General features: G+C 34.8%; 2 protein-coding genes across 7 annotated transcripts; one reads left to right on the top strand and one right to left on the bottom strand.

Moving 5' to 3' along the window:
• Nucleotides 6,304–7,375, top strand: LOC107624452 (ethylene-responsive transcription factor ERF109). The gene has a single exon (XM_016326944.2). The coding sequence runs from the start codon at nucleotides 6,410–6,412 to the stop codon at nucleotides 7,109–7,111; it is 702 nt and encodes a 233-aa protein (XP_016182430.1). The 5' UTR covers nucleotides 6,304–6,409; the 3' UTR covers nucleotides 7,112–7,375.
• On the bottom strand, nucleotides 10,844–14,721 carry LOC107624163. 6 transcript variants are annotated; one of them, XR_002355534.1, is made up of 9 exons: nucleotides 14,225–14,721; nucleotides 13,902–14,086; nucleotides 13,396–13,497; nucleotides 13,105–13,305; nucleotides 12,887–12,985; nucleotides 12,521–12,771; nucleotides 12,131–12,199; nucleotides 11,574–11,687; nucleotides 10,844–11,258 (listed from the first exon to the last, which is right to left on the bottom strand). XR_002355534.1 is itself a non-coding variant. In XM_016326635.2 (8 exons), exons 1-4 carry the CDS (start codon nucleotides 14,449–14,451, stop codon nucleotides 13,187–13,189), a joined length of 633 nt encoding a protein of 210 aa, XP_016182121.1. In that variant the 5' UTR covers nucleotides 14,452–14,719; the 3' UTR covers nucleotides 10,844–11,687; nucleotides 12,131–12,199; nucleotides 12,521–12,771; nucleotides 12,887–12,985; nucleotides 13,105–13,186. The 6 variants fall into 6 exon arrangements, 4 of the variants coding, with proteins under 4 accessions (XP_016182121.1, XP_020969143.1, XP_020969144.1 ...); XR_002355535.1 differs by having other exon boundaries at nucleotides 10,844–11,087; XM_016326635.2 differs by having other exon boundaries at nucleotides 10,844–11,687; nucleotides 14,225–14,719.

The raw sequence follows: 16,160 nt of genomic DNA, 5'->3' as shown, positions 1-16,160 counted from the left end.
ATAGAAGTTGTGATTGGATGTTGTGAATAGTATGGCACCTAGTACAATTTTGTCCTAATTGTTCATGTTAATTTTTGCAATGTTGAAAATTAGGAATAGAACTAGGAAAGTTTTTGAAATTGCATCCATCACATCATACATATAGGAAATAATTTCGGTAAAAAATAACAAGGATTTTTCAAGAATTTTGTCTAGGGCGTTCTATTGAATTGATTTGGAAAATTGTTTTTAAACTCACTTGAATGAATTTTTATGGAACATAGAAGAGGAAAGAACAAAATACCTTGTGAGTTTTTGAGCCTATAATGAGTGGTTACACATTTTAACCACTAATTTTGTTCATTGTGTGCTATATCTCTTCTATGATTGTGATCTTGGTTTCGCTTGATTCTTTATTTCCAATATTTGATGCTGTGATTGCATTTAGCATGATTGAGGCCATATTTGAACTAAACTCACTCACCCATATAGCCTTACCCTTGCATCTACCTTTGTTAACCCCTTTGAGCTTTTTAATCTCCTTTGTTCAAATTATAACCACATCAAAAGCTTGAGCGAAAAACCATGAATTACCTTGAATTGCATCTTTGATTAGCTTAGGTTGAGGTGTGTGTGTCACTTAAGTGTGGGGGGAAAATTTTGGAAAGCACTGGTAGAAAAAAAATTTTGTTTTGGGTAATTATTGAAAATTTTGAAAAATTGGTGCACATTCATGTTTGAATTTGCTTTAATCGTATGCATTTGTCATAGAAAAAGAAAAAGAAATAGAAAAAAACAAAGGAAAAAAATTAGTAATAAGATGGGACAAAGGTTGCCCCAAAGAAAAAAAGAAAAAAATGAATAAGAAATGCATATATGTTTTGAGTAGAAACTAAGGCATGAATGTGTGTGAAAAGAAGTAATGGGTGGTTAGAATGCATTTTTTGTGGGTTGATTGATATAGGTTGAGTTGGGTACTTGAGCTAATCAAAGATTAAATCCTTTAGTCCACTTAGCTATATACTCATCTGATGCACGGAAAACTTGTCTCATAACAAATTTCCTTCGGCAAGTGTACCGAATTTGTCGTCAAGTAAAAACTCACAATAGAGTGAGGTCGAATCCCACAGAGATTGATTGATCAAGCAACTTTAATTAGAGGAATGTTCTAGTTGAGTGAATCAGAATTTGAGTTGAGAATTGCAGAAAATTAAATGGCAGGAAAGTAAATAACAGAAAAGTAAATGCTAGAAATAAAGAGCTGAATGTAGATGACGGAAAGTAAATTGCAGAATCTTAAATGGGAATGGGGAAATTGCTCATAAAAGTAAATGACAGAAATTAAAGGCTCATTCCAACGTTAGTGACAATGTTGGGTGTCACTAACATTGGCGATCACCTCCCTTCTTCACGATAACTTCCACGTTAACTGAGTTAACGTGGCTTATTGTGACTTGGCCAATGTTAGTGATAAAGTTGAATGTCACTAACGTTGACTTCTCCTTTACTTCTCAACGTTAGAGGCCACGTTAACTAAGTTAACATGGCAATTAACGTGGCCACTTATGAGCTTGGTCCAACGTTAGTGATAATGTTAAGTGTCACTAACGTTGGCTCAATTTCCTTTCTTCCACGTTAGAGTTCACGTTAACTTAGTTAACGTGACTCTTAACGTGGGCGATGATGGCTTCGAGAGCGTTATTGGCAATTACTTTTCTCATTAACTTTGCAAGTTACTCCCATTCCACGTTAGTGTTAACGTTAGTGTAACTAACGTAGCCACTAATGTGGTTCTTCTTTGCTTCCTTTGTCCTGAAATCAAGCAATAAAGTGCATCAAAGTTCTAATCCAAGTCATGGGAAATGCAACATCCAATTTGTCATTAAATTCATGCAAAATCCTCATGAAATCATGTAAGGTGCACAATGTATGCTCGAATCAAGATGTAAGTGAATATCTACCCAAAACTAGCTTATTTCCTAAAGAAATGCATGAAACTACCCTAAAAACAGTAAATAAAAGGTCAGTGAAACTGGCCAAAATGCCCTGGCATCATCATCATACCCTTGCCCCAACCTCATTACAACCCTTTAAAGACCTCATGATACTTGCATACATGCATCAAATACTTGTTGATTGTTAGATGAAAAGCAATTCCTTGAAAGCATGATTAGAGGAGACTTGAGTGATTAAACCCTAAACACCGAGTGATTAGAGTGCATACACACCTAGTGAGGGTTCGATCACTCAATTCTATGATTCCATACCTTCTTATCATGCATTCTTGCAAGTTGCTTCTTTTTGGATGCGTTGAATCAATTCTTTAGATTTTGATTACATTGAGCTACTTCTTTGCTTAGCCCTATATGTCTATATACTTGCTTGGGAATTTAATTGTTTGTTTTCACTAACTCAATAGGATACTATAGTATATATAGGTATATATAGTATATACATACTTGCATGCATATAGATAGTTGCATTCAATAAGTTGTTTCCCTTTGATCATTCTCCTTGTTTGGTTTAGCATGAGGACATGCTATTGTTTAAGTGTGGGGGAATTGATGAGTCCATATTTGACGATATATTTTGGCTATAATTGGATGAATTTCATCACATAAACCTACACTTGAGCACCGTAATAGCATGCTTTTGTGTTTTCTCTCTAGATTGAACCTAAATGTGAAAACATGCATTTTTGTGCTTAAGTTGAGCAATTTAATTGTACTTTTATTTCATTCGATGCCGTGATATGTTTGTTGAGTGATTTCAGGTCCTAGAGGCAAGAATGGGTTGGTAGAAGTGGAAGAGAGCATGCAAAAAAGGAGAAAGCATGTAGAAAACAAAGGAGGAGAGCTCAGCCATGCGTGCGTGCGCACAAGGATGCGTGCGTACGCACAGAAGGAATCAGCATGCGTGCGTGCGCACAGCTACCTGTGCGTACGCACAAGAACCCAAGCAGAGCGAGTCCAGCGCATCGCAAAGTGTGTGTGCGCACAACCATCTGTGTGTACGAACAGGTAGAAATTCAGCAAAGTGTGCGGACGCACACATCTGTGCGTCCGCACAGGTCCCAGTGCGTGCCTTCATTAAAAATGCACGTGCACTCGCAATTTGGGGCTCCTTTTGGCCCATTTCTGAAGGCTTGAGGCTAGTTTAAGAGGCTATATTAAGGGAGCAACAACACATAGCAAGGAGAGCTCACTTAGATTAGAAAAAAAAAACACATTAGGAGTAGTGTAGTATAGTTTTAGGTTTTGCTCTCTTAGGGTTTAATTAGGGTTTTGTAGAATTTTATACTTCAAGTCTTTCTTTTGGATTTTTGCAATTTACATTGTAAGTATTTCTTTAATTGTCTCTTTCAATTACCATACGTATTCTACACTTGTTTCTATTTTTTACTTTCCTTTATCAATATATGCTTGGTTTTGCAATTTTGATGTTCTTGTTAATGAATTTGATGTTTGATGCTTGTTTTATGTTTGTTTGAGTTGCCTTTATTGATTTTGATCATTTATGGTTCATAGCTTTCATTAATTTACCAATTTTGCCATGTTTTGTGAATATGCATACTAGGTGTTTGATGAAATGTCAACCCTAGCTATAGGGTAAATTTTCACCCCTTGACTTGGGAAAAATGAATCTATGGATTACTAGAGCCTTAATGTCCAATATTTGGTGGTAATTCTTGGGGAGTTAGTTGATTCTTGTTTCCATTAAAGCAAGCCTTTTACCAACTAGTTTGGTAAGTTAGTTAGAACTTATGGATTAAGGTCAATTATACTTGCTTGACTTACTCCTCGATGTTAGGGGTTAACTAAGCGAGGTTAACTCTTGGTAATTATCATAGTTGTGGTTATGGCTAGGAAGGGATTCCATAACTCATCCCAAGTCAAGATTTCATTTATGTTTTGAACCACTTTTCCATCATTTTATATCATTACTTGTTTATATTACATACATAGTTCTTTTATTCCTTTATTGCTTTGTTAATTGCAATTTTGTCTAGTTCTTTTATCTCTTTATCTTTATTGCTTTCAATCATTGAAACATCCTTGCTTTCCACAACCAATTTTATGCACTCATTGGTATTAGTTCCTATGGAGAACGACTCGAGATTTAAAACTCCCGGTTAATTTGTGTTGATTGTGACATCTTTAGGATTATAATTTGATTGATGATCAATGGCTGGGTTTGGACTATACTTGCAACGTCAATTCTATTTTTAGTGTGAAAAATCCAAACATATGCTTTTGGTCATTGTCAGCTTGCTACGACAATTTATCTTGCAGTTAAGCAATTCATTTGCGACCTTCTTTACCCAAATTTGGCAGACCTGGATGCAGGGTGGAGTTGGTGACCTGCAAGGGTAAAAGGGTACAGTAAAAGAAAAGGTTACAGTTGATTGTTGAAGTATAAAGTGAATTGAAATAGAAATAATGATTGGAGCTGGCTTTGACATTTAAATTGTTTGGAGAAGATCAAATTTACTATGTGGCTTGGGCTTCATAACGCTCTTCTGACAGAGGCTTTCCGATTCAAGCGGCATTTAGCTAGTTCGAATTTGTACCAAAGATGCAATGCGGCTCAGGAGACAATTGAACATTCTTTGCGGGACTATATTAAATCCAAGAGTCTTTGGCAAATGTTAGACCCTCACTTTATTAACTCATTTGAAGGCACGTCCATTGAGGCTTGGTTTAGAAAGGTCGTGCCTGATAATGAGGTTCTTTTTGGGCCAGAGTGTGGTGGTTGTAGAGACATAGGTGTAATGATATTCTCAATGTTGAAAATCTTTGGACGGATCACAAGGTGGTTACCCTTATTTTGAAGCACTGTCATGAACCTGAGACTTTATATGCACCGGTGTTCTTCCTTTAGCACCTTCAAAAATTGTTGGTGCTGGAAACCTCCTGTAGGTAATAACTTTAAAGTTAATATTGTGATGCAAGTTTATTCCCTGATTTGAGTTTGACTGGTTTTGCCTGTATTATTAGAGACTCTAATGGTGTTAGATCTCGGGGTATTCTGGTAGTTTTCCTCCCTAGTCTATCACCAGATGTGAGTTTTTTGTAGTCTGAAGGGGGTTTGTCTTAGCCTAGGACTGCGGTTGGAGAGACATTGTGTGTGAAACAGATTGTTTGGACATTCTGCACTTTTTGCATGACTTTGGTGGTGGGTATATATCTGAAGTTGTTGATTTAGTTCACAAAATTCATGAGCTTTTATCAAGATTTTAGTATGTTCAAGTCGATTGGATAGCTAGGGAAGCAAATAAAGCGGCGGATTGAATGGCTAGATATGGAGCAAGAAGTAATCTCAATCATGTGATTTGGTCAGAGTCTAGTACTATTCTCTAGCAAATCATCAATTCTGATTTAGGGAAAGTGTTTGCTTTGGTCTTCTCATTTGTTTAGACACCAAAAAAATCAAGTGACAACATTTTATGCTTCTTTTTTTTAAAGTAATATGATATCTCTTACTAATACTAATATCATTTTAAAAATGGTATCCAATATAAATTTTAATTTTATATCAATTCATTCATTATATAGGTAAAAAATGATACCTAAAATTAAAAGGAATAAATTTAAGTGTATTTATTGTAATAAAATTTTAACTTATTTATTTATCTATTATTTATTTTCAATAACACCTTCCAAAAAAAGTATTTAGTCATTTACACTAATAGAATTAAATAATCTCTATCACATCTAAAACATATACTCTCCTCGATTTAATCTCAAATAATTGTCACCTTCAAATTTTGTATTTATTCTCAAATAAATGTCAATTTTAAAAAATTGTATAGTATTTGACTAATTTTTCACTAATAAATTTATTAAATAAATATATTATTATACTCTACTAGTGGCAAGGTTCACTGGTTTAGCATGTCAAGTCAAAAACTAAAAAAGTTGGCAGCTGGAAAATTTGGTATAGGGTCAAACGACAAAGGTGAACTCTCATACAAGTTTCGTCTTCCGCTGTGGATACTGTGTCCAAAATGCTACTATTCTTTCTTTCACCGTCATTCACAATCTCAATTCTCAACTCATTCTTGCCACGTCATATTTGTCTCTCGCACTTTCCTTGCTGTCTCTATACTGGACTCCACTCTCTCTTTCAAATTCCCCCACGTGACATTTAATAACTGCTTCCAACAAACCCAGATCCAAAAGCCTTACACTCACAACCAGGCCCAATTAAGATAACCAAAACCAAGAGAGAGAAACTGAAAAGGCCAAACCCGTGTGTCAACGGTGTGCACAGCTGGCAGTTCAAATGCCACGTCACTCCCAAACCGTATATAAGCGCTTCACCCTCTCACTCCTCACTCTCAATTCCATCTTCAAACCGAAACGCGCCAAAGACCACAACAGAACAGAGAAAGAAAAAAACAGGGAGAACACAAAAGAAGATCGGAGACATGACTTCCCCTACGGACCGCCTCACAACGGAGCAGGAACTCACCGTCATCGTTGCCGCCCTCACCAACGTCGTCACCGGATCCACCTCCTTCTCCTCCTCCCCGGCGGATTTCATCCGCCACGCATCTCAGCCCTCTGCTGCCGTCGGCTCCAGCGGAAGCTGTGGCGGAGTATTCGAGGACACGTGTCGCGAATGCAACATCAAGGGATGTTTAGGGTGCAACTTCTTCCGCGAAGAGAAAAAAGTTAACAGCGGCAACAGCAAGAAAAGTAGCATTCAGAAAAGGGCGAAGAAGAAGTACAGGGGAGTGAGGCAGAGACCGTGGGGAAAATGGGCTGCCGAGATTCGCGACCCGCGGCGTGCGGCTCGCGTGTGGCTCGGCACATTCAACACGGCGGAGGAGGCCGCCATGGCTTACGACAAAGCCGCAATCGAGTTCCGTGGACCACGAGCCAAACTCAATTTTCCCATGGTCGACGAGTCCCTTAGGTCCCAGGCCCAACAGCCCAACGTTAATGAGGCAATTGTGAAGGACGAGAATTCAAAGGAGGAGGAAATCGAAACGATGCCGTTTGGGAATAAAGAGAGCGAGTTCTGGGAAAGAATGGGAGATGCTGATTTTCAGCAGCTTATGATGATGATGGATTTTGCTGGAGATTCTTCTGATTCTGCGGCTACAGGGAACACCCTCAGTTCTTGAGTTCTACCATGAATAAACCCTAAACCCAAGAATTAAGTAGTAGTGTACAATATTCAACTAAGAGCGGGAAGCATTGCATTAGTTAGTTTCAGAGTTTAGTAGAATGTATAATTAATGTACGAATTTGTATGCATTTCTTCTCTTTTTTTTTTTTCCTTCTTCCACTGAATTTTATACTGGAGGAAGCTTGTAAGTCCTGAAATCATTGTTTTCAATGTGCATTGTATATTATGAATAATGATCAAGATTGTAATCATTATTGTATCTTTGTTTTCCTCCTTCATTTTCTCCTAAGAATGTAACTAATTATAACTAGTTATGATTCATCTAGATAGTGAAAGCGATTGCAAATAATTCAACAAGTTTAGCTAATAAAAATTGTTTTTATAACGTGCTAAACATAAAATGTCTTTGTTAAAAGATTAAAAATTTTACATTAATATTGTATTGTAAATGCATAAAAATTATCAGATTTTTCTTTAGCTACTATAACAAAACTAAAAAAGAGGTTCAGGGATGTTGCACTTTTTGGGTCCCACGTGTCTCACCTGAAGTGAAAGACGGGATAAGGATGTTGGTACTTGGTAGTTTCGAGCGTTATGAGCACTCACTCACACGGGAATAGGTTCTCTCTTGAGAGAGAAAATAATTAAAAAGTTACCCTTTATCAGGATTCAGGAATCTATGATGCCACCTGTAATTGTTGCACGTTTTACTGCTTCTTTTCTACATGTTTTCAATGTGCTCAATTTGTCAAATCCCAATTCATCACGTGTTAGAGTAATTAGTGGATGAGATCAACGAATTTAAAATGCTTAAAACTTAATTTGACAGATAGATTGGCATAAACCTTAGTGACGCTCACTACAAAACACGAAGGTTGGTGACGTCTGAACATATAATTAAAAGGCAAATAAATGATGCTTTTGGTTTGCTGGGGTAGGGTTACGTGATTTTTTATTGGCTTATGTCTCAATTTTGTTTTGATTATTATTTTTTACGCCATTGAATTTGGTAATGTGATTTTTTTTTTAAGGTATATTCTTCTGATTCTATGTATACGGTTAATTTGAACAAGTGGGGCCGTTCTAGAGGTAAAATACTAAAATACTAAAATGTTCTTTGCTATGGTCTTGGTCCAACAGGTAGGGACATGACATCTTCAGTGACGCAAATATCTTGAGTCTGAATTTGTCAAATGTTATATGATATTAATATATTAGTTAATATCAAGCACGTTTAATGCCTATAATTTGTGTTTTAAATTTTGGTTATAATTTATGAAATAATAACTCATACAACGTACTTATGAATTTTTAATGCAAATAATATTTAACCTTAATTAGGTGGCTTAATGCGTGATTGTATGCGGCATAACTTATAATTAGGCATTGCAAAATTTTCGAGCGGGATGAGTATTTGTGGAGATCTATCTATCGAAAGATGAATATAGGGTATTTTTGTATCTACAAAAACGGGAGACAAAGATCCGTATAATAAACGAGACAGAAAGGAGATAGAAGTCTCTGTCTCATAGAAATCCGTATAATACCGTATATATGAAATTACTAAAATGTCCTTAGTATATATATAAGTTTCACAGGAACTCTATCCCTAATTGTCGTCCTTTCTCTCTTCTCTTAGTCATTCTCTTCTCCCTACATAAGTAAAATTCAAAGTTTAAATCCTCTCTTCTCACTGGCACTACAAGAAAATAAGCTTTTTGCCACGCTTTTAAAGTATGTCGAAAAGTGCAAAAAAGTGTGTCGATAGCTTTTCGCTATACTTTTGAAAGGGTCACATCTACGAGCGTGTCGGTTGATCTATTGCCACGTTTTTTTTTTATCTATTGGTACGCTTTACTTTTTGCCATGCTTTTATCTATTGGCACGTTTAAAAGCGTGGCTGTAAGTATAACCCTATGATCACGCTTTTAAAGCGTGCCAAAAGATGGATATACAGCCACACTTTTAGAGCGTGCCGAAATTGAAAACTTTTCGTTGCACTTCAAAAGCGTGGCCTAATCCTTTTCAAATAAAAAAAAAGTAGAAACATTAATAAGTTAATCTTTCGAATAAAATAAAGGGCAAAAAACACAATTAAGCGAAGGGAGGAAAGAAATTACATGAATAAGCCAAACTCAAAATTGATTCACGAATCAACCAAAGCACATTACTATATAATTCGAACCAGCTTGGTTCGAATTAGAAAAACATATAATTCGAACCAATGGAGCTCGAATTATGATGGCACACCTGATGGATGTAATTCGAATCTATATGGTTTGAACTACAATTGAGCATAATTCGAACTAGGTAAGTTCGAATTACTCAAGAAGACGGCGTTCCATGTAATTCGAAGTAAGTTGGTTCGAATTACATGATGATTTGAATTAAACCAATAACAATAACAATAACAATAACAATAACAATAATAATAATAATAAGGTTTAAACATACTTTATTATATTAGGTTAGATAAAAATTAAACTATTTAAATAAATAATTTAGTGTCTAGAAGTCAAGTCTTAGAATAATTTTTTGGAAATTATTTATCATATTATAAATTCATAATTATGTAAGTATGTGAAGGATTTATTTTTTAAATTACGTTTTTAAATTAAATGGCTTTCAATATTATTAGATTGTCTTATTTTTAAATTGGTCAATTCATTTTATATTTATATATTGTAATTATTTATTTTGTAATGAGTACAACTAAAATTTTAATAACAATTATTAAATTAAACATTGTTACTATGAGTACTATAAAAGTTTGTAATGTACTCGTTACTAACCTATCACATAATAAAAATTTTTAATTGAATGTAAATTTCATAGCATAAATCTAATCCATATAATTATTTTAATACACCAACCATTATATCTACATGGAGCCAATGCTAAATCGAATTCAATTAGTTCGATAATACTAATCTATAAAAAAATTGCATTTTATAAAGTTTAAAAATTTTTATTATGTGATAGTTTAGTAACAAGTACATTACAAACTTTTATAATACTCATAGTAACAATGTTTAATTTAATAATTGTTATTCAAATTTTAGTTGTACTCGTTACAAAATAAATAATTACAATATATAAATATAAAATGAATTGACCAATTTAAAAATAAGACAATCTAATAATATTGAAAGTCATTTAATTTAAAAACGTAATTTAAAAAATAAATCCTTCACATACTTACATAATTATAAATTTATAATATGATAAATAATTCCCAAAAAATTATTCTAAGACTTGACTTCTAGACACCAAATTATTTATTTAAATAGTTTAATTTTTATCTAACCTAATATAATAAAATATGTTTAAACTTTATTATTATTATTATTATTATTATTATTATTATTATTATTATTATTGGTTTAATTCAAATCATCATGTAATTCGAACCAACTTACTTCGAATTACATGAAACGCCGTCTTCTTGAGTAATTCGAACTCACCTAGTTTTTAATTCAAACTCACCTAGTTTGAATTATGCTCAATTGTAGTTCGAACCATATAGATTTGAATTACATCCATCACGTGTTCCATCATAATTCGAGCTCCATTGGTTCGAATTACATGTTTTTCTAATTCGAACCAAGCTGGTTCGAATTATATAGTAATGTGCTTTGACTTATTCGTGAATCAATTTTGAGTTTGGCTGATTCATATAGTTTCTTCCCTCCTTTGGCTTAATTGTGTTTTTTGCCCTAAAATAAAATACTAAAAAATTAATCTTCCATTGATTTATATGAATTATGTACATGATAAAATATGAATAAAACATTTAAGAAAAAATAAATTCAACTTCCAAAATAAACATTTAAAAAAAAATTACAATTCTATATTAGAAAAAATCTAATCTAATTTCTGAACAACATCCGGACAAATTTGTAGCACGCGAATGGTTGCATGCAACTCTTGTATAGCTATCGTAGGTGGAGAAGCTGTTGGGCGACAGTAACCTGTATGCATGAGAACGTAACAAATTACAAAATCGGTACTAATTTCAAGCATGTAAAATTTGTCACTTAGTAATCAAAACCAGTAGATCCCTTTTTATAATAATACGTTCCTGCAACAAGATCTGAGTCATATGTGTAGACATTAGTCTCCCATAGCTGGTCACCTCTGACCTGAACATAATATTAACTCTCAAGACTTGGTATAGCATCAGAATTCAGAATACTAGAGGTTTCAACAAATACAACCAACATATAGCTATTACTAAGTAGTGGAATTTCACACTAGAAAGAATAGTGGAAAACCATATGGTGGTAGTGTCCAATTACAGCCAATACCACTATATGTTAATGCATCACCTGTTATCTGAAAGCTCATCAAAATTCACAGCATTGAGCTAACATACAAATGAAACCTAAAATAGAGATCTGTTGCTACTCATAAATATGAGAAAACCTAAATCGAGGTAATATTCATACTATCGATACCTTGGACAACTCCTTATAGATTAGAGGAAATGAAACTAGGTTGATTTGTAGATGCAAGAAGTCTAGCCCACATTCTACCTGTCAGCTCAACCGTCTTTTGTTTTCTGTCACACGCTGCAACAAAATGTTATACAATCATCAGCCAGCATGCTACATAACATAATGTGGGAGCATATAACATACTAACACATCATGAACAAAGGTAAAACCGAATCTCTAGTAACCTAGGAAGTGCGGCACATCTTATTAGGGTAATAAACATTTAAACTGCATCATCTCAATCTTGCATGCCCTTACATAAGGTGTTTGTGTTGAATTTTTTACATTATTTATAGCAACGAGAACAAAGGGCCTATTTGTAGCAGCGAGAACAATCACACACTCTTTATCTTTTTTTTCGCAGACCATCCCAACTCATCATGAACTCATTCTTCATTTTGGATCAATGCATTTACATATTTCAAAGTTAATTGCACAAAACAAAGAAAATACATGAATATTGATCACATTCAACATTCCACAAAAGATGATATACTATTTTAAAAAAATTATGATACCTTGATAGTCTCGCTTAAATTTCCAAAACCATGTAAGCTGTGCAAGGGGGCAGAACTACTAGCAGGCAGCTGCTCCAAGAGCATAAATTGTAATAATCTCATTAAAATCATATTTCTTTATTTCTCAAGATGATCAAGGTTATCAATTATGTTACAAATCAATCAAATTCAAGAGCAAATAATCTTAGAATATTACTAGTTAGTAAAAAGAATAGTGAAGTCAAAGTGAAATCAAGGGAAGTAAAAATAAACTGGGTGACCTTTTAACTTTATCACCAGAACAATAAGTATGTTGAGGTAGTTATTAAGTTTTGACTAACTAAATTTACTAAGCAACTCATTCCAAAAAGTAATTGAAGAAAGAAAGCATAAGTTTGGGATTTTATTTACCAAATCTACAACAAGCTTGAACAAGAGCCATGTCAAGATTGCCAATCAAGAAGGGAATGGCTCTTCTCAAGAAATCAGGTTTAGGACGGAAATCAGCATCAAATATTGCAACATATTCAGTGTTTGACGTAGCTACGCTTTAAACCTTCTTTAAGTGCACCTGCTTTGTATCCTGTTCTGTGCTCTCTTATTTGGTATGTTATGTTTATACCTTTACTTTCCCATCTCTGGCATTCCATCTCTACCATTTGCTGCATTATATTTCATTTCTTATTAGCAACACATATTTCCTAAGACTCATTACTTTTTACTAAAAATCACACAATTTTTAATAAAAGTATTTTACTATATCAATAATAAGAGTACCTTGATTGCAGGCTCAGTAGAATCATCAAGAACTTGGATGACAAGAAAATCAGTAGGCCACGAAAGATTACAAGCTGCACCAATTGACACCTTGTATACCTATAGATACACATAGAAAAAGAACTAAAACAAACCAACCAAATTTCACAGAAATGAAAAAGACGAGGCAGAGGAAAATAGAGACTAGAGATAAGCAAATGTAAGAAAATTAAGAAGACCTCTTTCTCATTGAACATTGGAATCTAGATGAGAACCACAGGGAAATTGGAGCTTCCAAGTTCAAGATCATCCTAGATGGGTTCATACTTGTAATGCTGCTCTGGTTTCTTCCAGAAGAGCTTGACCAAGATGATGACAATTCCCATGTATAGTCTCTGCAAATGCAGCTGCTCCCTTCTTCCTTGGTGCAGCTTCAGTACCTAGTTAAACAGAAACAAGATCGCATTAACGAAATGATGATTGACGAAAAACACAACTACTGAAGATCTGAAAATAGATCGTGGAGGTACCTTCTCTGAAGCTGCTCTTGAATTGGCAAGGCACGTGACGGAGGTACCTCATCCTGCCAATGCCGGTGGTCTTTCTGCAGATGGCCTTCACGTTCCAGTTATCTATAATAAAAAAACACAGACTATCAACTACAGTCAACAAGTCTCACATTGAAGGAAACATCATTTCAGGTTCTGTGATTAACCATGATTGAACTACTAAACATAGACATCCCAACATATATATGATTTCATTACAATTTACAAAGTACAAAACACACACCATAGTAATTTTTCACACAATGAAGCCTCAATTTTCCACCAAAAACACCAAACAAAAGAAACCTCAATTTCACCAAAGACACCACACACAATGAACACCAGAAACCCTCCAATTTTCCACGTCACATGAATTTCACCAATTGAAACCACAAACACAAATTACTAAAAAGCAGCATTCATCAGAGATACACGCATTCAAATAATAATAGCAAGAAGAAGTGAGATTAGGATGAAGAAAAGAATACCTAACAATATTCCTGTGCTGCATTTCCTTGAGGAGAGAAATCTCGCGAATTGCAGTGCTAAGAATGCCTTCATCCTCCTGCTCAAGGCGAATCTTCTTGAGAGCGATGGTCTCGTTGGTAACGCGGTCTTGAGCCTTGTAAATGACGCCGTAGGTTCCTTCCCCAATCTTCTCAACCTTCTTGTACTGCAATGAATGAAGCAACCAAAAAGCGATGAATCAGAATATGAGGAAAAAGAGAGAATCGGTGAATGAAGTGAGGATTAAAACTAAAATGCGTAGAATCAGAAATCGTGAATGAAAATGGAAGAAATTAGGGTTTACATTTCATCTTGCGTGAAATGGGGGAAGCGCAGGCGGAGCACCGACCCTTCTGGAGGTGAAAGCTGTAGTGGCTGCAGCTCACACAGAGTGTGTGAGTCTTGTTCCTCCTCTTCAATTGACTCGTGGTACCTCCTCTTCTTCTCCGAAGCTTCGATTGCGGAATCGGTGGAGGGCTTCTCCTCTAAGGTTTTCCTCTTCCTCTTCTCCTCGCCGATTTCTGGGTGCATGGATGGAGCAGTGCCGATGGAGGGTTCCGAATCCAACGAGGGTGCGTGGACAAAGCAGCGTTGATGGTGCGAGAGACCGTTGAGACACAACTAGGGTGCGACAGAGAGAGAGCTGGGTGTGAGGGTTAGATGAAGACGAGCTGGATGGTGCGACGGTCATCACAATCGGCAGTGATGAACAGTGCCGCTGGGTGCGACGGCTTCTAGCTAGGGTTAAAGTGAATTTGGAAATAAAAGTGAAGTGTACGTATGAGCGCTGTTATCACTTCTGTTAGGTTAAAAGTTAACTTAAAAAAGGGTTTTTTTTCTAAAATAAAATAAAAAATTTTATTATTTCCTCACACATGATTTTTGGACTTTATTTTCTCAAATATAATTTTTTTTTATTTGGGTAAATTTGCTGGATACTCTATAAAAAATAGCAAGTTCGCCTTATCTCCGGCGAACTCCATAATTTTTATAGAGTTCGTCGTACCCTCCTCCAAACTCTCCTTAAAATTTTCAAAATGCATGTTTTTTAATTCATATCATTATCTCTAAAAGAGTATATAGATCTACAAACAGTATATAGGAGTACACAAAAATACACAGAAAATAAACATGGCTTTTAAAAAAAACTATTAAAAATAAGTATTTTATTTTTGGGAAATAATTTTTTTTTTTGAATTTTTAATTAAAAAAATCCTTGTTAAATATAGCTTATTCATTGTACCGTGTCTTTTTGGAGACGATAATAATGGTTGCCATTATTAAATATGGCTTGTTTTTCTTAATTTCTAATTAAAAAAAATTCTTGAAGAAGCAATGCTTGTTGTTTGTGTATTTTTGTATACTCCTATATACTGTTTGTAGATTTATATACTCTTTTAGAGACGATGATATGGATTAAAAAATGTGTGTTTTAAAAACTTTAAGGGGAGTTCGGAGGAGGGTACGGCGAACTCTATAAAAATTATAGAGTTCGTCGGGGTAAGGCGAACTTACTATTTTTTATAGAGTTCGCCGGGGCTCCGGCAAATTTGCCCAAATGCCAAAAAAGATATCGTATTTGGGTTATTAAAGTCTAAAAATCATGTTTGAGAAAATAATAAAATTTTTTATTTTATTTTAGAAAAAAACCTAAAAAAAAGTTAAGTGCGGATAAAAAAGGTGGGAAATTAAAATTTTGGGGCCTCTATTGGTACTTTTTTGTAGGGTGCCTAAATAAATATGAAAATTAAATTTTGAGGGAGAAAACTTTATCGACATGCTTTTGTAGGGTGCCAAAATAAACACAGCATATGGGCACGCCTTAAAAAGGTGACTATTGGAAGAGAAACTAGCCACGCTTTTTAAGCGTGCCGGTTTCTCTTTATGCAACGCTTTTTAAGCTTGGCAAAAAAAGCATGGACAAATTTTAAATTAGTGGCCACCCTCGAAAAAGCGTGCCGATTTCTCTCGAAAAGCGTGACCAAATCACAAATCAGTGGCCACCCTAGCAAAAGCGTGACAACAAAAAAGTGTGCTGATGCGGGTGCATCATTGCCTATTTTTAGTAGTTATTTCAGTAGATTTTTGTTTAGTTTTCATACAAAATTTGCCAATAAATGAGTAATAGCATGAAAAATCTCTGCATGAAACAAAATCTCAAGCATAGGTGAGTTTTAGTTAATATACAAGGTAAATATGATGAAATAGATCACACTAAGTGAAGTTATGATTTTGGGCAT

This window comes from Arachis ipaensis, chromosome B10 (assembly GCF_000816755.2).
Source record: "Arachis ipaensis cultivar K30076 chromosome B10, Araip1.1, whole genome shotgun sequence".
NCBI classification, from domain to species: Eukaryota; Viridiplantae; Streptophyta; class Magnoliopsida; order Fabales; family Fabaceae; genus Arachis; species Arachis ipaensis.
Note: the sequence above shows the minus strand (reverse complement) of the source record. Positions and strands in the feature narration are given on the sequence as shown.